Source organism: Leucoraja erinacea, chromosome 2, assembly GCF_028641065.1.
Source record: "Leucoraja erinacea ecotype New England chromosome 2, Leri_hhj_1, whole genome shotgun sequence".
In the NCBI taxonomy this organism is placed as follows: domain Eukaryota; kingdom Metazoa; phylum Chordata; class Chondrichthyes; order Rajiformes; family Rajidae; genus Leucoraja; species Leucoraja erinaceus.
Genome location: NC_073378.1, coordinates 133354679 through 133381925, shown reverse-complemented (window position 1 = coordinate 133381925; position 27247 = coordinate 133354679). Strand labels below are relative to the sequence as shown.

Here is a 27247-nt window from a genome sequence, read left to right as displayed (position 1 = left end):
TTTTTAGCATTTAAAAACTAGTTTACGACTGAGGATTTACCTTCACCTCACTTGCACCTCACTTGTAGGAGCTCATGCAGATGGATCAAAGGCATTGAGACAGTTTGCTTTGGCAAATATATGAAACTATGTAGGTCAGTATTTGAAAATGCAAGATACATCAAAGGTTTCATCATTTAACATCTCACAACCAGTCTTTACAGGGATCTATGCTCCAAACTGGATTTCTCTGAGAATCAAAATCCCTCAGGAAGTTAGGGATTACATTTCCTGTGGATAGCATGCTGTCTGGAGGTTGGTGCAACTATCTAGGTTACTACCACTGTCTTCAGTCCCCAAACAGAAATATTCTCAATCCTAACCCTACCACAGGTATACATTTCCCTAATTTCTGAATGTAAGTTCTAAATTCAACCACTCTGACACACATTATGGTTATTTTCTTGTCTTAATCTCCCATTCCCCCCAGAACAACTCCATCTAATAGATATGTAGGAATTAACTGTAGATGCTGGTTTACACCTAAGTTAGGCTAGCATTTTGTGTCCATCGTATATGTCTTCAATGGAACTGAATTTAAATGTGTTGCCACTTTTACCCAGCTGCTCAGTGGAATGGGGGTGACATTCCTCAGAAATAATTTTTCTCTGAAAATCCTTTTAGAGCTCGCCCCCTCCCCCAATAATGAAATTTCACCCTAAAAGCATTCTCCTCAAAACCGCTGATAATCTATGCCTAACCAAACCCTAACCCCCCTACCCCCCCCCCCCCCCCCCCCCCCCCCCCCCCCCCCCGACACACCAATACTGTCCCTCTCTCTACTAACAGGTTGTCTGGTTTTAATGCAGAAATTAAAGTGTAAAGTTTAGCAAATGCTAAAATTCAAGCATAAACCAGTGTTTTGGTCTTTCAATATTGTGCATTAGTTACACATTTCTGAATTTGAAATTTATTGTTAATTGTACTTACGTTCTTTTGGAAGATATCCTTGCTCCATTAAACGTTTTAAGCTTGCTGTAAAAAAAGATGATTATGTCAATATCCACATGGTGCAAGAAAGAGTACTGTGTATTCAGTGCATTAGCAATAGTTGTGTCTCATTCTGTGGATGAATATCTCTGACGTTCTCCATTCCATAATTATAATACCTTCATCTGGCAACTTCTTCTATATACCTATCATACATTGTGTAAAAAGTTGCCTATGTTCTTAAATTGTTCATTCTCCAAGTTCCTGCAGCAGTTTGTTTTTTGCTCCAGATCCCAGCAACTGCTGTCTATTGTGTCTCCATTTGTGAAGTCGTCAGCATAAATTCCACACATCAAAATAAAGTTCCTGCAGAGGGTCCCATCATTTTATTACACCATCTACTACAAACCTACTACCACAGTTGTAGGGACTACAGTTCTTCCCACTCTGCCTCTTGTAAAGACTATCTCCCACTTCCAATTCCTTTGTCTCTGACGTATCTGCTCCCAAGACGCGGTGTTCCAAACTGGACTACAGTTCCTTGCTTTAGGGAACATGGATTCCTCCCTTCTATCATAGGTGAGACCCTCACAGTGAGGCCCTCTCTATCTTGTGGTTCCACTCTTGCTCTCTCCCTCCCCCCAGTCGCAACAAAGATAGAAGTGGAAACTATAGGCCGGTTAGTCTGACTTCAGAGGTTGGTAAGATTTTAGTTCATTATAAAGGATGAGGTTACGGAGAACTTAGAAGTTTATGATAAAATAGGCTGAAGTCAGCAAGGGGGAATTCTTGCCTGGTAAATCTGATGGAATTCTTTGCAGACGTAAATAGTATGACAGATAAAGGAGAGTCAGTGATGTTGCCACACGTGAGGCTGCTGTGGAAGATGAGAGCCCATGGTATCAAAGGGCATATACTAACGGATAGCGGGTTGACTGGACAGCAGAAGGCAAAGAGTGGCAATAAAGGGGGCTTTTTCTGGTTGGCTGCCAGTGACTAGCGGAGTTCCGCAGTACTGTTCACGTTATATATTAATAATTTGGATGAGGGGATGGAAATGTTTATGGCCAAGTTTGCAGGTTATACGAAAATAGGTGGAGGGGCAGGTAGTGTAGAGAAAGCAGGGACTCTGCTGAAGGACTTGGACAGGTTGGGAGTGGCAGATGGAAGATAGTGTAGCATGGATGTTGGTAGTAGGAATAAAGGTGTAGACTATTTTTTAAATGGGGAGAGAGTTCAGAGTAATTGAAGGTGCAAAGAGACTTATGGTGGTGCCGGATTCCCCAAAATTTAATTTGCAAATCGAATTGGCAGTAAGAAAGGCAAACACAATGCTAGCATATATTTCAAGAGGGCTAGAATACAAAAACAGGGATGTAATGCTAAGACTCGAATAGATGCTGGCCAGGCCGCATTTGGAGTATTGTGAGCAATCCCAGGATGGGTGGGTTAACATATGATGAGCATTTGATGGCACTGGACCTGTACTTGCCAGAGTTTAGAAGGATGAGGGGGACCCTCATTCAAACTTACCAAATAGTGCAAGGCTTGGATAGAGTGGTTGTGGAGAAGATGTATCCACTAGTGGGAGAGTCAAGGACCAGAGGTCAAAGCCTCAGAATTAAAGGACGCTCCTTTAGGAAGGAGATGAGGAATTTCTTTAGTCGGCGGGTGGTGAATCTGTGGAATTCTTTGCCACAGAAGGTTGTGGAGGCAAAGTCAGTGGATATATTTAAGGCAGAGGTAGTGGATATATTTAAGGCAGATTCTTGATTAGTACGGGTGTTAGGGGTTATGGGGAGAAGACAAGATAATGGGGTTAGGAGGGAGAGATAGATCAGCCACGATTGAATGGTGTAGACTTGATGGGCCGAATGGCCTAATTCTGCTGCTATCACTTATGAACTTATGAAGACCCGAGTCCTCAACTTTCACCAAATCAATCGTCACATACATTTCATCCTCTGACATATTCGTTGCCTCCAATGGGATCCCACCACTAAGAATATCTTCCAGTCTCCACCCCTTTCTGCTCTCCACAGAGACTAATAGTTGTCCTGTGGTCAGATTCTCCCACCTGAGCTGTGGATCTCTGCAGCTCCTCCAGAGTTACCATGTGCCTCTTGGTTGCTTCTCTGATCAATGCTCCCTACAACACTACCCAGAGCCTTACCATGAACTGTATAGGTTCTGCCCATGTTAGACTTCCCAAAATGCAACACCTCACATTTCTCTGTATTAAATTCCATGAACCATTCCTCAGCCCACCTGGCCAATCGATCAAGATCCTGCTGCAATTTTTCACAACCATCTTCACTATCTGCAATACCACCCACTTCTGTATCATCTGCAAACTTACTAATCTTGCCCTGTATGTTCTCATTCAAATCATTGATATAGGTGACAAACAGTAACGGGCCCAGCACCGAATACTGAGGCACACCACTAGTCACACACCTCCAATCCAAGAAGCAACCTTCCACGATCTTATAGAAACTTACAAAATTCTTAAGGGGTTGGACAGGCTAGATGCAGGAAGATTGCTCCAGATGTTGGGGAAGTCCAGGACAAGGGGTCACAGCTTAAGGATAAAGGGGAAATCCTTTAAAACCGAGATGAGAAGAACTTTTTTCACACAGAGAGTGGTGAATCTCTGGAATTCTCTGCCACAGAGGGTAGTCGAGGCCAGTTCATTGGCTATATTTAAGAGGAAGTTAGATGTGGCCCTTGTGGCTAAGGGGATCAGAGGGTATGGAGAGAAGGCAGGTACGGGATACTGAGTTGGATGATCAGCCATGATCATATTGAATGGCGGTGCAGGCTCGAAGGGCCGAATGGCCTACTCCTGCACCTAATTTCTATGTTTCTATCACCCTCTGCTCCCTTTCATGAAGCTAATTTTCTATCCATTCAATTACCTCTCAATTAAGCTTGTATCTCATTCAACCTAACCATCCAGAGCAGCCTACCCTGTGGAACCGTGTCGAATGCTTTGTTGGTCCGTATTTACAATATCTACAGTTCTGCCCTCATCGAACTCTTTGGTCGCATCTTCAAAAAACAACCTCCCACACACAAAACCATGCTGACTTTCCCTAATCTGCCCTTGTCCATCCAAATGCCTGTTTATCCTATCCCTCAGAATACTGTAGTAACTTTCCAACGACAGATGTTAAGCTTACTGGCCCTATAGTTCCCAGCATTTCCCCTGCAGCCTTTATTCTTCAGTCATGCTCCCACAGATGCAGCTCAGCCAATTGAGTCCCTTCAGCAGTTTGTTTATTGTTTTGTGCTCCAGCAACTGGTGTATGGTTTATTATGTGCTGAACTGACAGCAGAAACCAATGCTTTTAGTCTCTCAATATTGGTTCCCCAGTTAAGTCTTTCCAGCTTTTTTATCAAATCAAAACTAAATTTCTGTATCTGAAATTTAACATTAATTATACTTACGCATCCTGAACGGATGAAGTTTTGGACTTACTGAAATGAAAACATAATGTATCAATGTCCACATTATGAAAGGTCCTGCTGATTTAGAGTATCAGCAGTAGTTGTTTCTCATTATGTAGATCAATATACCCCACCCTCGGTATGAAAACATTGCCCCTCACATCTATATAATTAAAAGTCTTATCTTGACCACTTCCTGTCTGCGCTGTATATTGATTTTAGAAAAAACGCTACCCTGTATCGCCTGTCAATCACCACGATCTGATGGGGGGGGGGGGGGGGGGCAGGACTATAAAACCCTGGATGCCTGGACGCGATTCAGTCACTCTGCAAGATCGCGAGGGAGAGGCCGCGACTGTCATTCTGAGCTGTGAATCAACTGAACTGTGAATCTGCAATGTACCTGCAATAAATGATTTGTTACCCCTTAATGACAATGCCATTAGTTGTTTAGCCTGCTGCCCTGCCTGTGCGTGGAAATAAATTGAAATGAAATGACAATGCATGAGTTGTTTGGCTTGCTGCTCTGTCTGTGCTTGAAACTGCAATGCTTTATTAGGTCCGACTGTGTTTGGAAGGAATAAATGCTTTATTCGGTCCAACTGTGTTTTGAAGGAATAAATGCTTTGTTAGGTCCGACTGTGCATAGTCCAAAAGTCCTGTTCATTTCGTGAGTGTGAGTGTATGTGTGTGTGTGGGAGTGTATGTGTTTGTGAGTATATGTGTGAGACTGTGTGTGAGTGTTTTTGTGTGTTTGTGTGTTTGTGTGTGTTGTGTGTGTGTGTGTGTGTGTGTGTGTGTGTGTGTGTGTGTGTGTGTGAGAGAGTGTGTAAGTGAATACGAGTGTGTGTGAGTGTATGTTTGAAGGAATAAATGCTTTATTAGGTCCGACTGTGTTTGGAAGGATTGTGTGTGAGTGTGAGTGTGTGTGTGAGTGTATGTGTTTGTGTATGTGTGTATGTGTGCGTGTGTGTGTGTGCGTGTGTGTGTGTGGGTGTGAGTGAATTCTAGAATTGACTATTTCTTTCTTGATAACCAACTTGTACCCCTGGTTCATTCCTGTGACTATGAGAGTATTGTAATTTCTGACCATGCCCCTATTGCTCTGGCCTTATCCCTTCCAGATCTCCCTCAAAAGAGTAGGCAGTGGCGATTCAATTCAACCTGGCTCTCGGATGATAAGTTTGGAGAGTTTATGGAAAGAGAGATAACTTTTTTTTTCCCACTAATATATCCCCTGAAATCTCTAGCCTGATCGTATGGTTTGCCCTTAAGGCTTACCTTTAGGGGGCAGATCATATCTTACACTGCTCAAATGAAGCGGAAATCCAATAAAGAGCGTTTAGATCTTGCTCATCAAATTGGAGAAATTGACAAGCAATATGCGCAAACTCAAAATCTAACTCTTTATAAAAGACAATAAGAACTCAAAACCAAATTTAACCTACTCACTACTCACTCAATTGAACACATACTTAAAAAAAAAAGCCATGTTTTATACATATGGAGATAAAACTGACAAATTACTTGCAAATCAACTTAAAGTTGCTAAAGCGAGACAGAATATATCTAAAATTTGCATGCTTAATGGCCCGTGCACTTCAGATCACTTGCAAATTAATGACGCTTTCAGAGACTTTTATTCCCAGCTTTACACTTCAGAATCTCAACCGGATCATAAGGTAATGCATGACTTCCTGAGTAGTCTAAATATTCCCAAACTCTCATTAGATTTTAGGGAAAGATTGGATGAACCTATATCACAGGCAGAAATAGCTTCAGCCATTTCCTGAATGCAATCAGGCAAATGTCCGGGCACTGACGGCTTCCCGGCAGAGTTTTAAAAAATGTTCTCTCTACTCCTTTCCCGACAGTTGTGTTCCGTTCTATTTGAATCCTACAGACAAGGTTCTCTTCCTCCATCCTTTGCCGAAGCCTGTATTAATGTTATCACCAAAAAGGGTAAAGATCCAACTGAATGCACCTCCTACAGACTCGTCTCCCTTCTAAACACGGTGCTAACATTTTAGCTAAGGTTCTAGCACGTAGACGAGAGAATGCCCTCCCTACTGTTATATCTGAGGACCAAACCGGCTTTGTTATAAGCAGACATTCCTTCTTTAACATACATCGATTATTAGATATTGTCTACTCTGCTTCTGAGGATGTCCCTTAGTGTGTCGTATCTATTGATGCAGAAAAAGGATTTGATCGCATTGAGTGGGTCTATCTATGGGCTGTTCTGGACAAATTTGGTTTTGGAACGAACTTTATTTCATGGATCAGGTTACTATACTCTCATCCCAGAGCCTCAGTTCGGACTAATTCCCAGTTGTCCAAGTCGTTCGACCTGCATCGTGGAACCCGCCAGGGGTGTCCACTGAGCCCCATGTTTTTTGACTTGGCCATTGAACCACTTGCCATGGCCTTTCACAGCTGTGAGGACATAGCTGGTATTTGGAGGGGCAGTACACAGCATAAGGTCTCACTGTATGCTGACGACCTTTTGCTTTTTGTCTCAAACCCAGGCACCTCTCTGCATTCTGCTATGTCACTGCTCAATCATTTTGGACAATTTTCAGGTTATAAGATAAATCTTGGAAAAAGCAAACAGTTTCCCATTTACAACCCTCGGATCTTACCAACTTGCCATGCAAAATTGAAAAAAACAAGCTCTCATACTTGGGCATTTCAGTTACGAGGAAGTACAAGGATCTTTTCAAAGAGAATTTCATCATTCTGTTTAACCAGATCAAACAGACCTTGTCAATGTCACTTGTCGGCCGGTTAAATTCAATCAACATGAGCATTTTACCCAAATGTTTGTACCTTTTTCAGGCTTTACCGGGTTTTTATCCACACGTCCTTCTGTGACCATCTTGACTCAGTTATTTCCTCCTATATATGGAGAGCTAAGAGGCCTGGTCTTAATAAGGCCCACCTTCAAAAAAACAAGGCTGCTGGTGTCCTGGCTCTCCCAAATTGTTGCTTTTATTATTGGGCTGCTAACCTGCGCTGCCTTGCATTTTGTCTTTCTTTCACAGCCAGCCAGATTGCCCTGACTGGGTAGCTATGGAATTACACACAGATGATAATATGTCCATACCTGGAGGAGTTGGTTCCACACCTCCAGTCGCACCAGCTGTAAAAAAACAGTGGTTAAACACTCTTTGAGGATATGGGTTCAATTCAGGAAATGTTTTGGGTTGCATAACTTTTCTCTACTGCGCCCTATTGCATCAAACCACCTTTTAAATTCAGGACCCTGTCTTTAAAGAATGGCATAGGAAGGGTATTGTGCGCTTCAAGGACCTGCTTATGGGTAACACTGTGCCATCATTTGAACAACTAAGCAACAAATTCAATCTTCCAAAGTCAGATTTTTTCCGATACCTGCAAACAAGACATTATGTGTTCTATAAACTGCACAGGTCTTCTATACCAACAGACACAACCTTTGTTGATACAGTTCTTTCTTTAAACCCATCTCAGAATAGATTCGTCTCAGCTTTATATGGCAGGATGTTGGATCTAAGGCGACCCCCCCCCCCCCATGGACAAGCTCAAGGCAGCATGGGAGGAAGACTTGGGCTCCTCTCTCTCTGAAGATACATGCAGTTCCATTCTTAAACTGGTTAATTCCACCTCTCAATGTGCTCGTCACTGTCTGATTCAATTCAAAGTGGTACATAGGGCTCATATCTCAAAAGCCAAATAATCTACTTTTTACCCTGAGGTTAGTCCATTCTGTGTTAAATGTACAATTTCTGAAGCCTCTCTTATCCATATATATTGGTCACACCCCAGCCGTAACAAGTTCTGGCTAAAGGTATTTCATACATTATCCCAGGTGTTAAACATCAAATTGGAACCAAAGCCTCTAATCGCTCTTTTTGGTGTCACTGATGAGGAGGTTAGATTAACTGCAGATAAACGGCGCACTATATCATTTGCTTCCCTTCTGGCTCGGCGAACAATCCTGCTCAGTTGAACGGATCCCACCCCGCCCAGTCATACTCAATGGCTGACAGATATTATGTCCTGCCTAAAGCTTGACTAAATCAGGTACTCACTTCAACATTCAAATGGAAGGTTTCGGAAAGCATGGGGACCTTTTTTAAATGCATTCCAGATTTTGTAAATGCTTGGTCATCAAGCACAGCTTAACAGCTTAATAGTGTACCCGTTCATTTATCGTGGATTATTGTTTAGACAGGCTGATGCTCACTGGCAGTGACTGGGGAGAGATTATTTTGGTATCTCATTTTTCTTTTATTGTTGTTGTCTTGTTATATGTTGGCATAAGTTGTTTTTTATTTATTCTTTTCATACACACTCTGTAACAAATGGACAACTTTGCACTTTGTTATGTCCTGAAAACTAAATAAAAAAGATTTTGATTAAAAAAAAAAGAAAATACTATGATGAATTATCCTCCTGATTTGCAGCAGTTGCTGTGGTGAAAGTACTCAGTGCTGTGAGGTAATTTAGCTTTTTTTCTCTTCTTTATTCAATTTTCATAATGAAGGATCTCAGGTATGAAGTTTTTAACCATCTCTTCTTCAGCATTTGTCAGTTTCTTTGTTGAACTAAATTAAGGCGCATGTTGCAATCAAAAGCGCTTGAACAAACTGGTGTATGTGTACCACTTTGCTTACTGAAGTCAAACACTATCTCCTTTGTCTTGGTGTATTAGCAGTAGCTGTACCTCACTATGTTGCTCAAATTCTATGACTCATTCCCCATGCTACAACTAAACCCTCAATGTGAAAAAGTAGCTTTTCAGGTGACGATTAAATCTGTCCCCTCCCATCTTAAACTCATGTTCTCTTGTTCTTGATCCCCCAACCCTGGGAAATATGGCCTGTGTGTATTCACCCTGTCAATTTCTCACAAGGATTTGTTTTCAGTGTAAGCCGTGAGTGTGTAAAGTCATGCGTATGTGAAACATACATGATCCAAAGAGACATTGCAGGTTAGATATTGAAAATGTCCATTGACAGTGGAGTCTCAAATGAGAGCACATAATTACAAGCTATAGGGGTAGTTATTTAAAACTAAGGTGTGTGGAGATTTGTTCCAAATGTAGTGTGACAGAACAGTGAAGTAACAGAACTCAGTGGGTCTAGCAGCATCTGTGTGGGGCGTTGTGGGGTGGGACATGAAATTGTCATGAATTGTACCCCAACCTTTGCCTGTACAAGCCAACCAGCAGTGAACATCATCTTTTCCATATCCCTCTCAAAGTGACACACCATCCACAGCTGGACACATGTGATCATTAAAGCCCAGAACAACATTGGTATTCAAAAATCACTACAAAATCTTGTTGGTTCTAAATGGCCTTGTTGGAAGGTGATACTGAGTCTTATCAATTCATTTAGATTCTTTGCCTTGTATTTTGTGAAGTGCCAGTAGAAATTTAATCCAGCTGAACCAGCTAATCATTAACTCAGGTTAATAACTATTAGAGAGGACGGTGCCTGAGGAAATTGAATAATTTGCTAAATTTGTATTTCAGGTTCTGAGCCAAAATATGTATCACACAACCTTCTGTAGTCAGCGTATGTACACACACCATCAACCAAAACAGGTGGACAAACATTTCAGTACTAACCTGGTTGTGGTGGGGGTACAACTGGTGGTACGGGTCGTTTACGAAGCATAGGGCGCGTCGGTCCTAGGATATTCGCTAAACAAATAATCAAAGTTATTTAGATATCTGAATATACCAATCATCTAACAGACTATGTTCAACCAAAACAGGCGGCTAATATTTCAGTACTCACGTTCTGGTCTGTTTAATGGTCCAATGAACGGTGCGCCCCAGTTTTCTTGTTTTTCCACTAAATAAGTAATCAAAGTTATTTAGATATCTGAATAAACCAATTACTTAACAGAAACAAAACCTAAGCTTGGTTGAAACACATGGCTTTTTTTTGGTAATATTCATGATGTTCTCTCTGGAGGAAAGAATTCAAATGAAATTTGCTAGCTAGCAGCTGCCCTCATCGCTAGTTATTAACATTGTGTTGCGTTCAAAATTCATCCTCAGCTGTTTTCCCTGCACACATTGTGGATGTGTGGTATAGGTTGTTTCTGAAATTTGGTTCTACTGAAGTCAATGGAACTGAATGTCAGGGTGGAGGATCATGTGCAGATGCAGCCTCAAACACAAGAAACTGAAGAGGAATTTCTAACCCCAAAAGAGGGGTGGATGTAAGTGTGGGAGTAATCATTAGCAAGTTTGTCAACCACATAAAAATCAATGCTGTTGTGGATTGCATGGAAGGTGTCTAAAGCTGAAGCTGGATACAGATGAGTTGGAATGACTGGATGAGCAGTTGCAGGTGGAGTTTACTGATTTAATATTATTATTGGTCCCAACAATATTATAATTGGGATCATAAGAGCTGATGGACCGTGACCTGCAGGGACTAGCCGTCGAGCCGGCCTATGCTTGGAGGACATGGTGGACCACGGCTTAGAAGGTGGAGCCCACCAAGCAGACCCCTGCTTGTACCCTAAAGACCAAAGACTGGGAGGATGGAGCCGGCGATGATGAATGTGACTAGCGATGATCAAGGTTGGCAAGAGAGAAGAGGGAACCAGGGTCTGACCTACCATGCCTTCTTCATCGGCTGCGGGAGGTGCCTCTGGGGCACAGAGGAGCACAGGTGAGGAGAGGACTTGGGTTGCTGGTCGACCAAGGAAGGCAATGGATGGAGGCTCGAAGCAGCCTGGGACTTGCCTGGGACTTGCCTGAATCAGGCAACGCTCATAACAACTGGAGTGTAGACTGGACTTGGCAAACGGCACCAAAACATGGCGCCCCTTGTATGGGCTCAGTAGACTATTTCTGTGTATTTGCTAATCAGGAATGGTAAAGGAATACTCTACTGAACTATAAGAAAATAATTTCACTGCATTCACTAGGTGGGTCGAAGGGCCTGTTTCATAAACTAAACTAAATTGTAGAATATAGTGCTACAACTACAGAGAATCTGCGCGTAAAAAATGTGCAAAGGCTGGAACAAGGTGGATTAGATATGACAGTGATTTCTTTAATTTTTAATTTTTAATTAAAACATTTTTTTGTTAGAAGCAATTGTACAAAAAAAAATCGACATAACAGTTATACAATTTTCATGCAGCTTCAGTTTTAACATTTTATAATCTAATAACTAGATAGAAAAAAAGAAAAAGGAAAAAAGTGGAAAGAAAGAAGAAAAGAAAAAGAAAAAAAGTAAAGAAAAAAACCCCCCAAACTAGCAAAGGTGTAAAAGAAGCGGAGATATATCCAACTACCCTTCCATACGTCCGCTCACCCGACCCTACCATCGGTTTTGAGTTTGTATTCAACCATTATGTTGTTGAAGAAATTCAATAAAAGGAGGCCATATTTTTGAAAATTGATCTGGTTTGTCAGTCAAGTCAAACCTTATTTTTTCCAGATGTAGTGTCTCAGTCATTTCTGTGATCCACATCTTGACTGTGGGGACTGTTATCTTTTTCCAGAATTTAAGTATAAGTTTTTTTTGCAGTTATTATACCGTTGTCAAGGAAGCATCTTTGAAATATTGTTAGGTTAGGGCAGCTCTCTGACAATCCTAATAGTATTAGTTTTGTGGATCTGGCTCCAATTGAGTTTGAAGTGTTTTAGAAATAATATTGAATATTTCCGTCCATACGTTTTGTATTTTTATACAGGATACAAAAATATGTTAGGGTGGCTTCTTGAAAGTGGCATTTATCACAAAGAGGAGAAACAGTTGGGAAGATCTTGTTCAATTTGGTTTTTGAGTACTATAACCTATGCAATGCTTTAAATTGTATCAGGCAGTGGCTGGCATTTAAAGAACAGTAGTGTATGTATTGTAGGCTTTCATCCCATATATCTTTCGAAATGGATAAACCCAGCTCGTCCTCCCATGCACACCTATAAATCTGAGAAGGTGGAGTCAATATTTAGAAGAGTGTTATAAATGTAAGATATCAAGTTACTTGTATTATCAGTGTTTAAGAGGGAACTGCAGATGCTGGAGAATCGAAGGTTACACAAAAAAGCTGGAGAAACTCAGCGGGTGCAGCAGCATCTATGGAGCGAAGGAAATAGGCAACGTTTCGGGCCGAAACGTTGCCTATTTCCTTCGCTCCATAGATGCTGCTGCACCCGCTGAGTTTCTCCAGCTTTTTTGTGTAACCTACTTGTATTATCATGTCTATTCAAACAATTGTCTAATATATCTGGACCCATAAGAGGATGGTCTTGTGTATATGTTTTCACATAATCTCAGATTTGAAGGTATCTGTATCTAAAAAAATTGTTGACATTCAAGTGATATTTCTCCTGTAGTTCTTGAAAAGAAGACAGTCCCCTTCTCATAGAGGTCTCCCACAGTATTAAATCCTAGGTTCTTCCATTGAAGAAACCATATCTAAAGTAGGCGGTTTAAACGAGGGATTATTTGCAATAGGAAGAAGGAGAAACATGTTTCTCAAAATAAGACTAGATTTGCATGTTTTCACCTTGAAATGTTAAATTTCTGTTGCTGGCAACTTTCTGCAGAATATCCTCCAGAACATGGCAGTGGTGCACCCTCAGGATCAGATGTCTTGGTGGGGCACTGCCGTCTGGCCGGGCTCTCAGAGCCCTGTGAGCCCGGTCAAATCTAGGTTTTTCATCCAGAGCGAGTATATCTTGAAGTAGTTGAGCCGCAAAATCTCAAAGATTTTGACCATGTTCTTTGCCTTCTTTCACTCCAACAATCCTTAGATTCTGATGTTTCGAGTGCCCTTCCAGATCTAGGCATTGTTCTGTTACTTTCGTTAATAACCCGGAGATGCGTTCAAACTCAACTGTCAGCCTGTGTGTTGTCTCGGCATTTAAAGCCGCTGCAATTTCCAGTTCCTGGATAGCCTCGCTTTGTTTTTGCAAGGTAACAAGAATAGGTTCCAACTTGTGGCTGATGTCGGTTTCAAGCCTTTGGAATTCCCCTTTCAGGTCGGAATTTACCTCTTCTATACGAGCGTCAATCTTGTCATAGATTTCTGCCTTCACAGCCAGAAGTTCCTGACACAGTAATGAACGAATGTCCTCTAAACCCGGAGGTTGCCTTGCTGCTTCCTCTCGGGGCTGTGCCTTAGGCGAGGTCGAGGCTTCTTCGTGGCCTTCAATATCTTCGAATTGAGTTTTCTTCCGCTGTTTTGGCGAGCGTTTAACCGGCATTGTAAACGTACGGGAGTCGCGTACTGATGACGTCGCTTACCAGTCTGCTGAGTGTCTGCGTCTGCCGGTAAGTATTTTTACATCTGTCCGATTTAAATTTATAGGTTTTGGATTTAGATGGTACGGAGGTGATGAGCACGTGCCCTAAGCCTCCACAGCGCCACCGGAAGTCAAACTCATGGCAGACTGATTTAATCCCACTAAGTGTGAGGTAATATATTTTGGAAAATCAAATAGCGGAAGGATGTATACATGGATAGGAAGGGTTCAGAAGGTAGAGACCAAACGTAGATGCTGGGGCCGAGAGTAGAAGGGGGCATCTTGGGTGGCAAGTTGGGCCGAAGGGCTTGTTTCTGTGCTGTTTGGTGCTATGACTTTATAAGGGTGGACTAACAGCAGATGGAATTTACTCTGAACAAGTGTGAGGTGTTGCACTTTGGGAGGTTGAATGTAAGAGGAAAGTATACAATTAAAGGCAAAACCCTTAACAGCATTAATATACATATTATAATCCAAGTCCTTAACACCCTGAAAGAGACAACACAAGTAGATAGTGTTGAAGGAGTATATGGGATGCCTGGCTTCATCAGTCAGTGCATTGAGTATATGAGTTAGGAAGACATGCTACAGCTTTAGCGAACTTTGGTCAGGTCATAGTTGAAGTATTGTGTGTAGTTCTGGTCACCTCTTTAGGAAAAGGGTGTAGAGCTTTGGAGAGGATTAAGAAAAATTACAAAAATGCTGCCACAATTAGAGGCGAGATTGGACTAACTTGAATTGTTTTCCTTGATGGAAGTACATACAATTATGAGAAATATGGATAGGGTCAGAACCTTACACCAAGGTCAGATATGTCAGTCTATAGGACATAGTGTAGTTTAGTATAGTTTAATTTAGAGATACAGCAAGGATACAGGCCCTTCGGCCCACCGGGTCCACGCTGACCAATGATCCCTCATATATTAACACTATCCTACACACACTAGGGTGATTTTTACATTTACCAATCCAATTTACCTACATACCTGGATGTCTTTGCTGTGTGGGAGGAAACCGTGGATCTCAGAAAAACCCCACGTGGTCACGAGGGGAACGTACAAACTCTGTACAGACAGCACCCATCGGGATCGAACCGGAATCTCTGCCGCTGCAGGCGCTGTAAGGCAGCATCTCTACCGCTGCATCACTGTACATCAGAGTGTGAAAGTTTACAAGAGGTGTGCAGAGCATGTAGAGAATTGCCAGAAAATTACAGGTGCCTAGAATATGCCCCTAGGTGTGCAGATGGAAACAGAAATGAATAGTCTTTAAGCTGTCTATAGGTAGACACAAGTATATGCGGGGAATTAAGGGACATGGATCACATGCAGGTAGAAGAGATTAGTTTACCTTTACATCATGTTCAGTAAAGGTAGACAAAAATGCTGGAGAAACTCAGCATCTAGGCAAACACAGGCAAAGAACATGGTCAAAATGTTCGAGATTTTATGGCTCAACTACTTCAAGATGTACTCGCTCTGGATGAAACTCAGGCAGCATCTATGGAGCGAAGGAATAGGTGATGTTTCGGGTCGAGACCCATCTTCAGATTAATATGTAGATGGGGGTAGGTGGGCGCAACATCTCAAGGATAATCAATGGAAACTGGATGTACCTAAGCTCAATTTTGAGTGTCATAGAAAAGGGTCTGAATACTTAAGTAAAAGTGATATTTTAGTTATTTATTTTTAATTACTTTTTCAAAAATTTCTAAACATCTGATTTTGCTTTTTTATTATGGGGTATTGTGTGTAGATTGATGATTAAAAAAAAATAATGTAATCTATTTTAGAATAAGGCTTTAATGTAACAAAATGTGGAAAAAGTGAAGGGGTTTGAATACTTTCTGAATGCACTGTGTATCAATGATTTGGAAGTAAACGTACAAGACATGATTAGCAAATTTGCAGGTTACTAAAATGGGGGTAGTGTAGACAGTGAAGATGCTTGTCAAAAATTGCAGCAGGATCTTGATCGGTTGGGCAGGTGGGCTGAGGAATGGTTGATGGAATTAATTTACAGAGAAATGAGGTGTTGCATTTTGGGAAGTCTAACAAGGACTGGACCTACACAGTGAATGGTCGGGCTCTGGGGGGGTGTTGTAGGGCAGAGATCCAGGAGTACAGGTACATAGCTCCATGAAGATGGAGTAGCAGGTCGATAGGGTGGTCAAAAATGTTTTTGGCATTCACCTACATTAATCTGAGTATTGAGTATAGAAGTTAGGAGGGCATGTTACAGTTATATAAAAGATTGGCGAGGGCACATTTAGACTATAGTGTTTAGCTTTGGTTACCATGTTATAGGAAAAATATTGTGAAGCTGAAAAGGATGCAGAGAAGATTTACGAAGATTTCGCCAGGACTCAAGGGCCTGAGCTATAAGGAGAGGTTGAGCAGGCTAAGGATTTATTCCTTGGTTTGCAGTTAGATGACAGGTGATTTTATAGAGCTGTACAAAATCATGAGTGGAATAGTTCGAGTAAATGCACAAAGTCTTTTCCCCAGAGAAGGAATTGATAACAGTGGACAGAGGTTTAAGGTAAGGGGGGAAAGATTTGATACCAACCTGGGAGAACATTTTTACACAAAGGGCCTGTTTCCACTGTATGACTCTATGACCCTATGAAGAATGAAACCTGACCCGTATGAAATTTACGTGAAAAATAGTAAAATAAATAAACCCCAAATTTACATGTACTTCTTTTTCAACTTGCATCATCTCTTGATGCACAGATGTCACAATTTGGCAGTATGAAAATGTGGCCAGTTTACGAGGAATGGTATTTCTAGACAGCAACTTCAGCAAAATTACATACAAAGAAAAGTGAGTACAAGCAAGGGGCTGGACAGAGATGACGTGTCAATAATAAATGAGATGAATAAATTTATGGAAATAATTTAGGAAGTGGTCAACTGCAGGGAAATTCACTTTTATCTTCACCATCTGATATATCATTGATATATATTGCAAATGCAAGTATCACAGCACTGATCTTTGGAACTTTACTGAAGTGCATAAAGGGCCTGTCATACTTAGGCGACCTAATCCGCGAGTTCTGGCGGGTTTGCTCTTGACTCATTCTCGTAGCATGGTCGACACGAGGTCGTAGGAGGTCTTCGTAACTCTCCTTCATGCTCGAGAGTGGTCTCCGCGTACTCAAGACCTCAGCTAGGTCATGCCGTTTTTTTCAATATGTTAAAAAATGCCCGCGAGTAAGAAAAAGTCGCCATGGAAAAAAATCGAGACTTTTTTTTACTTGTAGGTTTAGTCATACTAGGTCGTAGTAGGTCGGCATGTTAGTCATAGGTAATCGAGAGTAGTCAAAGCTAGTCGTAGATAGTCTTCATCATAGTCGAAGGGATGTCGAAGGAGGTCGTCTTCACTCTCCATTATTCGGTGCCCAATTTTTCCGAAGTTAGTCGTGGATAGCCGTAACTAATCGAAGCTGGTCTTCAACATAACATTTTTTCCTAAACTCTTCTAAACTCGCCAATTAGGTCGCCGAAGTGGGACAGCCCCTCAACTCTCAAGCCAACCATATATCTGTTCAAATTACAGGATTATCAATGTGTTTCAAGGATATTTTTTTAGCATATGCAATAGAAAAGATCTGAAACAAGTGGAGTGGCACAGTGGTGCAGCTGGTAGAGTTAGAGACCTAGGTTCAATTCTGATTTTGCCTGCTGCCTGTATGGAGTATGAATGTTCTCCCTGTGCCCTGGATTTCATAAAATTATAAGATAAGCGTTTTAAATTTCTCCTTCACAATAGATTCTTGATTTGTATGGATGTCAGGGGTTAAGGGAAGAAGGCAGGAGAAGGCAGAAGGGAGAGATAGATCAGCCATGATTCAATGGTGGAGTAGACTTGATGTGCTAGATGGCCTAATTCTGGTGGTAGGAGCAGAATTAGGCCATTTGGCACATCAAGTCTACTCCACCATTGAATCATGGTTTCATTGTCTTCTAACGAACTTTTACACTATCTATCTCTGCCTTAAATATATCCATTGACTTTACCTCCACAGCCTTATGTGGCAAAGAATTCCACAGATTCACCACCCGCTGATTAAAGAAATTCCTCCTCATCACCTTCCTAAAAGAACATCCTTTAATTCTGAATGTGACCTCTAGTCCTAGATTCTCCAACAAGTGGAAACATCCTCTCCATATCCACTCTATCCAAGCCTTTCACTGTGCTGTGCATTTCAAAGACGTACCCCCCTCATTCTTCTAAATTCCAGCGAGTGCAGGCCCAGTGCCGTCAAGCGCTCATCATAGGTTAACCTACTCATATTGTAAACCTCCTCTGGACCCTCTACAGTACCAGTACATCCTTCCTCAGATATGGTGCCCAACATTGCTCACAATATTCCAAATGTGGCCTGACCAGCGCCTTATAGAGAGCCTCAGCATTACATCCCTGTTTTTGTATACAAGCCCTCCGAAATAATTGCTAGCATTGAGTTTTCTTTCTTCACTACCGATTCAACTTGCAGATTAACTTTTGGGGAATCCTGCACCAGCACTCCCAAGTCCCTTTGCATCATGCATGACTCCACACTTTGCTACACTATAGTCCATCTGCCACTTCTTTGCCCATTCTTCCAACCTAACCAACTCCTTCTGCAGAGTTCCTGCTTTCTCTGCACTACCTGCCCCTCAACCTATTTTCGTATCATCCGCAAACTTGGCCACAAAGCCTTCAGTTCCTTCATCCAAATCATTAATATACAATGTGAAGATCAGCAGCCCCAGCACCGAGCCCTGCAAAACTCTGCTGGTCACTGGCAGCCAGCCAGAAATAGCCCCCTTTATTGCCACTCTTTGTCTTCTGCCATTCAACCAACCCGATGTCCATGCTCGTATCTGCCCTTTGATACTATGGACTTTCATAATCCTTAGCAGCCTCCCATGTGGCACATTGTCAAAGGTTTTTTGTAAATCTAGGTATACAACATCTTCCGACTCACCTTTGTCTATCCTGCTATTTACTTCTTCAAAGAATTCCAGCAGATTCCTCAGGCAATCCTTCATAAATCCAGGCTGACTGGCCTATTTTAGCGTGAACTTCTAAGTACTCCGTAACGTCAATGCATTATACTGGATTCTAAAATCTTACCAACTACCAAAGTCAGGCTAACCGGCCTATTGTTCCCGCTATTTTGCTTTGCTCCCCTTCTTGTGCAGTGGGGTAATATTGACAATTTTCCAATCATCTGGAACCACTCCTGACTCTAGTGATTCTTGAAACAGCAATATTAATGCCTCCACAATCTCTAAAGCCACCTAATTCAGGACCCTAGGGTGCAGTCCTTCTGGTGCAGGTGACTTATCCACCTTCTTTCAGCTTCCTTAGTAATAGCCACTCCACTAACTTCCACCCCCGACTCTCTTGAATTTTAGGCACATTGCTGGTATCTTCCATAGTGAAGACTGATGCAAACTTTATTCAACTCCTCCGCCATTTCCTTATTCCCCATTATCATTTCTCCTGCATTATTTTCCAGCGCTCCAACGTCCACTGTTGCCTCTTCCTTACTCTTTATATAACTGAAGAAATTCTTGCTATCCTCTTTTATATTATTAGCAGGTTAAACTTCGTATTTCATCTTTGCTCCCTGTATTACCCTTTTAGTTACCCTCTGTTGTTCTTCAAAATACTCTAAATCCTCTGGCTTCCCACTAATCTTTGCAATGTTATCTGCCTTCTCTTTTAGTTTTAGGGGCTGTGGCCTGTCCCTCGGAGCCATTTAGGTTTAGGCTCACTACTGTTGGCATATTATATTATTTTGTCTAGATATTTCTAGCAGTGTTAGTTTGAACACTTGGGGATGGGCTCTTGATGCTAGGTAGGACTTTAGCATAGCCACAGGAAGTGACTAGATCAGACCAGGCAAGGGGGAGAGAGTACACAGTTCTTTTCAGATGATAGAAAACAGATGAGTGAAATCAGAGGAGAAAGAATGGAAAGTTACAGCTTGTATGAGAAGAAAGAGTACCTGGTAGGAATCATTTCTTTGTTTGTACAACTACTTCAATAAAGAATCAATTAAACTGAAAATAATGACTGGAAGATTAGTTTTTTACGTAATCTGTGTAAGTTCACTCCTGCCTGCCTGTCTGCCTGCCTGTGTAGTAATGGCAATGGAAAGATGGACTTTGGAAAAGTTGGAAATTGCCATTACATTAAAGTAAGAACTTTTCTTTATGAGTAAAACTGGGCTTGTGAACCCGGGGAACAAAGGATTATTTTATTTCACAAGCCTTTTGAAAGGTTGTACAAGTTAGGGCTTTATTCTTTGGAGCGCAGAAGGTTAAGGGGGGACTTGATAGAGGTCTTTAAAATTATGAGAGAGATAGACAGAGTTGACGTGGATAAGCTTTTCCCACTGACAGTAGGGAAGATTCAAACAAGGGAACATGACTTGAGAATTAAGGGACAGAAGTTTAGGGGTAACATGAGGGGGAACTTCTTTACTCAGAGAGTGGTGGCTGTGTGGAATGAGCTTCCAGTGAAGGTGGTGGAGGCAGGTTTGTTTCTATCATTTAAAAATAAATTGGATAGTTATATGGACGGGAAAGGAATGGAGGGTTATGGTCTGAACGCAGGTGTATGGGACTAGGGGAGAATACGTGTTCGGCACGGACTAGAAGGGTCGAGATGGCCTGTTTCCGTGCTGTAAATTGTTATATGGTTATATGGTTATAAGCCTGACGTCGCCGCTCTGAAACAATACACCTGCGCTATTCGCCACCTGCGCTATTCGAACTAATGAAGATTGAAGACTTCAAAGCCAACACGCAGGGAATAGTGAGTACGTACTGCATTATGCTTTATTGGGAAGGCTAACGTTCAGCTGAATGTACTGCCTTAAGCTGTGTTGGAAAGCAGCTGCTTAAAGATAAGGTGTATTGGAAAATGGCTGTTACTGTGGAGATTTGAGAAGTGACATTGAGAATCACTACGATATTTGTTGTTTTGAATTCCCGCTCAGTTGTTTTGAATTCTATCCAGCTTGTAAGCATATACAGGGATAGCGATGTTCAAGTCCGCACCGTGCCTGCGGCTTGAAGCTGACTGTGGCTTGAAGCTGCGCCTGCGGCTTGAAGAGAGACTGAGGCAAAACAGCAGCAGTTGAAAAGAGAGATGGAATGGCTGGAACTAGAGACGGAGCTGGCAGCAGTTAATGCATGGATCAGTATACTCGAGGCCAAGAGATCAAGAAGAAGTGGGCACACATTGGGGCAGTGCCAAGGGGCACAGTGAAAGGATAGACTTCTTAAGACTGTAAGACTGTAACTTAAGGCTATAAGACTGTTAAATGGACTTTGCCCCCTGCCAAGTATCGCGCACAAACCCCCACACTGCAGCAGAGCCACTGTTGTGCCGCTGCCGGTCGGAACGGCTGTTGAATGTTTAGTAGAGTGTTAAATTTGTTCATGACATGTATTTTTTAATTTTAATTCCTATTTATTTTTTAATGCAAACTGATTGAGCAATGTTTTTTTGTTTCCTCTGGGTATGCCAATACTCAGGAAATGACAATAAAGATTTACAATTACAATTACAATTAAAGGAGAAGGGAGTCTGCTTTGGATGTTTGAAGAAAGGACACATGAGCAGTCTGCATGACTTGTGATGTGTGCAACCAAGATCATCCTGAAATACTTCATGTTGAACAAAAGAACACAGAGAAGAAGCTGGAGCGTACAGAACAAAATGAGAAGCCAACTGAGTGATGCTGTTTCCTCATCTCAGATGTGTGGGCATATTGGGGCCGGTGATGAAACCTGCATCCTCTCCATCATACCAGTATAGGTAAAGAGCCACAAGGGAGACACAGTGTTACAAACATATGCATTTTTGGATCATGGAAGTTCAACTACCTTTTGCACAGAAAGCTTGTTGAGAAGGCTGAACATTACAGGATAAAAGACTAAGATTCTCTTGCGCATCATGAATCAAGAGATGCCTGTGATCAGTCATCATATCTCAGGTTTGGAAATGTTTGGTCAAAGACGATTTTATACAACTATCTGCTGTGTTCACACATAAGACCTTGCCTGTTTCTCAGTTAAACATTCCCAGACAGGAAGACCTGATACAATGGCCTTATTTGAACGATATCACAATTCCTAAAATAGACTCTGGCATTGACCTATTCATGGAACAAATTCTCCAAAGGTATTGGAACTTTAGGAGCTGGTTAACAGCTAAGGGGATGGATCATATGCCATGAGGACCTTACTGGGGTGGATCATCTATGGTCCCCTGAGAGGAAACAGCAAAGTTCATTTATCAGCAGACGTGACAAACACAGTAAAGAACAACTTCTCTGTAGATGATTGTTTAAAGTCCATGCCTTCGGAACAGGAAGCAGCTCGAATGGTAACACACCTGACTACCCTCTGCCAAATGGGAGGATTCATGCTGTCAAAGTGGATCAGCAACAACCATGCTGTATTGGCATCCATTCCACAAGAAACCAGAGCCAAGGAGACCAGGGAGTTGGACTTGGACAAAAAAAATCTGCCTATGGAAAGGGTGCTTGGATTGCACTGGAGCATTGAAGCATATGTGTTGAAGTTCAGAGTGGCACAGGACAATTAATAGGATTCATCATGGTGGAAGAGAGAACAATGTCAATTAACTTGGACCTCTTGGATTTGTGGAAACTGGCAACTCCAATTGAATACTGACATTGGCAAAAATGCTAATTTTGGTGGGTGAATTGGCTGTTATAAACAGCCCTCCATGTAGAGGCGAGTGGGTGAATCTGGAGTGAGTTTATGGGAATAAAATTGGATTTATGTAGGATTAATGCCAATGAATGGTTTATGGTTGGCAAAAACGTCTCTAAATCATGTTTTAACATTCATCCTGTGTGAGTTTGGTACTTATGTAACCTTTTCAGGGCCAACACTTGTATACTGCCTAGGTTGTACACAAAACAAAGCATTTCACTGTACCCAGGTATCATAAGTACGTGACAAAAAAGTATAATTCATTCATGCATGTGTCCATTCATAACTCACCTAGTTCTACAGCTTCTTGTGCTTCCAATTGTTTTTTTCTCTCTGCCATTTCCACCTGTTTTGCCATTATCTCGAACAATGTGGTCCTTGCTTCCTTGCGGTGCGCAATCTGTGCTTCCAATGCATCTCCCAGTTCCTTCCGCCTTTCACCCGAGATAAATCGACATGCCAAGTCCTTTCTAAGATCCGCAACTTTCTTATCCAACTCTTTAATTGTTTCCGCATACTGACGTTGTACTTTCCTCATTTCTAGCATTTCTGCGAATATTTTAGCCGATGGTAAATATGGCGGCTCATCTTCTTCATCACTTTGGATATTGAAATCTTTTTTCACTAGGAACAAAATGATCTCTTGGTTACAAATCCTACTTATGTACACCTTATCCAGATAAACAAGTTCTCATAAATGTTATTCAATTGAAACAGGAACCATTGAACAAATAAAAACTATTTACATGTAAACTCCTCACAAGAATCCGACAACATTGTCTCTTTAGAACCTAGGCTGCCTGTTTCACACTTAGAAGAGTTGCTTTGGAAATTGTCAAGCAAGGCTTCTATTAATAGAAACAAGGAACTGCAGATGCAGTTTACCAAGGAAAAACACAAAATTCTGGAGTAGTTCAGCAGGTCAGGCAGCAGCAGTATAGAACATGGATGGGTGACGTTTCGGATCTGGACCCTCAGGCAGCATATCCCTGGAGTACAAGGATAAGTGACGTTTAGGGTCAGGACCCTTCTTGGGACTAGATGGGTCCCGACCTGAAACGTCACCAATCCATATCCTCCAGGGATGTTGTCTGACCCGCTAAGTTACTCCAGCATTGTGTGTCCGTCCTCGCTTCCATTGATACTTGTGGAATAACACTCCATTGAAGAATGTTGCAGTCACTAATACTTCAAGCTTGTCAAAGCTACCCATTGATTGTAGGGATCCTGATTTTCTATCGTAAATAAACAAAGGAAGACATGAAATACATTTTCATGTTAATTGACCCTTATCAACACCATTCATTATGTTACCATGGAGGTATGGGTCCCATATCGAGTGACACTGTGTTTTGCAACGTATGGACAAAATTGGATTATGGTCCTCTGTTGAAAAGGACTCATGCAAGACCCATACAAGATATTTAAGTACAGGAAAGGCTGAACAAAAAAGCAGTTTCAAAAATGTGAGCCTTAGGAAAATAATTCAGGAAGTGGACAACAACAAGAAAATCCACATTTATCTGGCAACTGATGCCCAAGGACCTTTACAGTCTGAAACAGAAAGAAACAAAACACAGAAAAAATATATAGTATGAAGAATGGAACAGGGCTAAAACGTGAAGAGTCATGCCATTGAAATATAGTAGTTGATGAAAAATCAAGCAACTTTAGTGGGCAGCAATGATTAAGGCAAATTATGGAGTATGGGAGGGCTGACAGGCTCCATTGGCTTTAATGCAAGAACTCCACGCTGACAATAAAACATCTGCACATGCTGGAGAAAAAATGATAAAAGTTATGGAAAAACTTAGAAAGTCAGGCAGCATCTGTGGAAGGTAAAACCGTTAATGCCTCAAGTGGAAGACCATTGATCAGAATTTTTTTTTGTGCAAAGTGAGAATTGGAAATTCTGCTGAAGATCATTCTTCCCTGTTGGAATTCACAGTGCACAGGCAGTCTTTAACACACATTGCTTAGGCTCATAACATTGGAAAAGGGATTTCCATGGGATATGTCTTGGTTCACGTGGTGGCGGCATACCAGAGAATCCACCCTTTTAATTCAATTTTTCTTTCCCTAAATGTTAACTGACCTGCTCCATATATATCGAGTATTTTCTGTTATTTAGTTTTTAAATATCTAACGCAATCTCTCGTGAATAGTTACATTTCCCAGGGTAACAATTTCAAAGACTAGAGGGCATAGCTTTAAGGCCAGAGGGAGAACTTTTAAAGATCATAAATGGGGGAGGCTTTTTGCACTGAAAGTGGTGGGTGCCTGGAATGTGCTGCCTGGGGTGGTGGTGGAGGCAAATACTATAGTGGCATTTAAGAGCCTTTTAGATAGACATATGGCTATACAGGGAATGGAGAGATACGGATTACACACAGGCAGAGGTGATTAGATTAACCTGGCATTATGTTCAATGTGAACATTGTTGCAGCTTATAAAACTTTAGTTTGGCCACATTTGGAGTGGTATATGCTGCGCTGGTTGCCATACTTTAGGAAGGAAGCTTTGGAGAGAGTTCTGAAGAAGTTCAACAGGTGTTTGGATTTGAGTATTAACTGTAAGCAGAGGTTGGATAAACTTGCACTGTTTTCTCAGGAGTGTTAGAGGCTGAAAGACCACTTGATAGAACTATACAAAATTATGCGAAGCACAGATAGACTTGAGTTTATTTTCCAGGATGGAAATATCAAATACTGGAGGTCAGAGGTTTAAAGTGAGAGGGGGAAAGTTTAACAATGATCTGTGAGGCAAGTTTTCTACCTAGAATGGGAAGTGCCTGGAAGATGCTGCCAGTGAAGGTAGTGAAAGCAGATATGATCTTTAAGCAATCTTGGCATTCAAAGAAGAGTTCTCCCTGATGTTCTAATTCATCGCTCAACTAAAATGACACCAAAAATAGCTAATGTTCTCATGGACATGATTGTTTGATGGGCCACTTGTTAAATAAATTCTCAGTTTGAACCTATGCCCTCCAATATTTGACATTTCCACCCTAGATAAAAGATTCTAGTCCATCTGTGCCTCTCATAATTATATATACTTATAACAAGTCGTCTGACAGCCTCAAACACTCCTGAGAAAACAGTCCAAGTCCACAATTTTTTTTTAATTCTTTGATCGCATGCGGACATCACTGACAATGCCAGTATTTAGGAAATCCAAACTTGACTTTGGAGAGGTCATTGAGCAATCCTTGACCTCTATTTCTTTTTGGTGATAGTATTTCTATAATAATATTAGAGAGTTCTACAATCTTGGCATAGTGACAATCAAAGTGCAGCAATATGTCCATAATGGACTGGAAAAATACTAGTAGATAACTTGGAGGTTGCAGTGTTCCAATCCTTCGTACTTCTATACAATGAAGGACAAGGTCTGGTAAATGCTATTGAAGAAATCTATGAATGACTGAACATAGAACACACAGAATAGTACAGCACAAGAATAGGCCCTTCAGCCAACCAAATCTGTGCCAATAAACACCACACAGAAATGAACTACTGACGTTGATCATATGCACAGGTCTGTTGGCCTTCAATGGCACGTAGGGCTTTCTTGCCCTCAAGTTTCCGTAACCTGGGTCCATATTCGTCCATAATTTCCTCCTCCTCTGGCGTCCACGTTGCAAATCTTAATCACAAGTCCTAACCAACTCTGATAACATCATGTTAACTTCAAAGCTTTATGACATGGGAAGAAAATCAGTGACATCATCACATTGTTTATGATCTCATCAAATTTAAATTAACTCAGTTGAAGGTCCTAAATTTGAAGAAACTGATGCTGAAAAGTTTCACTGATATAATTCCAGGGATAAGGAATTTCAGCTGTAAAAAACTGGATAAGTTTACTATTTTCTTCCATTGGAAGAAAGAAGTTTGAGACCAGATTTGATTGAGATGTCCAAGAATTTACAGTATTTGACTAAAATAGGATAAATGATCCTACAGTTCAAGAACAAGGAAACACGAATTTAAGATTCTGGCCAGAATATGTGGGATGATTTTCCAAAGGACATTGGATTTATGATTTGGAGCTCACTACCTCCTGTAATAATCACAGATTCATAGAATTATAGCGGTAGTAAAAATAGAAGTGGTCAGGGCTTTCTAAGGAAGATGGTTAATCACTTGGTATGGGAAAGAGCACGGGATGAAGACAAAGGATTTCTCTACCAGCCAGAGAAAATTAGTTGAATGGAGTCATAGTATTATATAGCATGGAAAAAGACCCTTCTGGCCAACTGGTTCATGCTGGTTCAAGACCCAGTCCTATATGCTATTTGAACAAATCCCACTTTCCATGGCTACCAATTGTGATTCTGTGAAGGCATATGCAAGAACATGTGATTGATAACAGATTGATGTGCTGACAATATTTAGTAGAAAGCACAGGGCTATAAATTGTGGTCTCCTTTCTCTAACTATTCTCATCGACCTTCTGCTTTCCTGCCCACCAGCATCGAGCTACAGGGAGGGTGGTGTCTAAGCCCACAATTCCCACTCAAAATGTCATCATATTCAACCTCTCATCCTCCTAACCTTCTGCATGCACTACATTATTTTCATAGCAATATTAAGGAGTGCAACAATGTGGAAACTGAATTGGTTTTGTGGGCCCATGGTTATCAGAACTGAACGAGGAGGAGGACACAAATGCAGGCTCAGACACAGGGCAGATCAGTCTTCAGAGTTTAATCGGTCCAAGTCGGTACACAGGTAAGCAAAACAGAGGCAACAGTACAATCTAGGAGCAGGCAAAAAACAGAGGTCGAAAAACAGGCAATGGTCGAGGT

The 27247-nt window shown here is 41.4% G+C and overlaps 1 protein-coding gene across 1 annotated transcript; it reads right to left on the bottom strand.

Moving 5' to 3' along the window:
* Positions 1-955: 955 nt before the first annotated feature.
* LOC129706104 (uncharacterized) lies at positions 956-26075 on the bottom strand. Its single transcript, XM_055650093.1, has 7 exons — positions 25958-26075; positions 22729-23061; positions 10209-10265; positions 10037-10111; positions 7526-7561; positions 4420-4449; positions 956-1014 (listed from the first exon to the last, which is right to left on the bottom strand). The coding sequence occupies exons 1-7, from the start codon at positions 26046-26048 to the stop codon at positions 956-958; spliced, it is 681 nt and encodes a 226-aa protein (XP_055506068.1). The 5' UTR covers positions 26049-26075.
* Positions 26076-27247: the final 1172 nt, after the last annotated feature.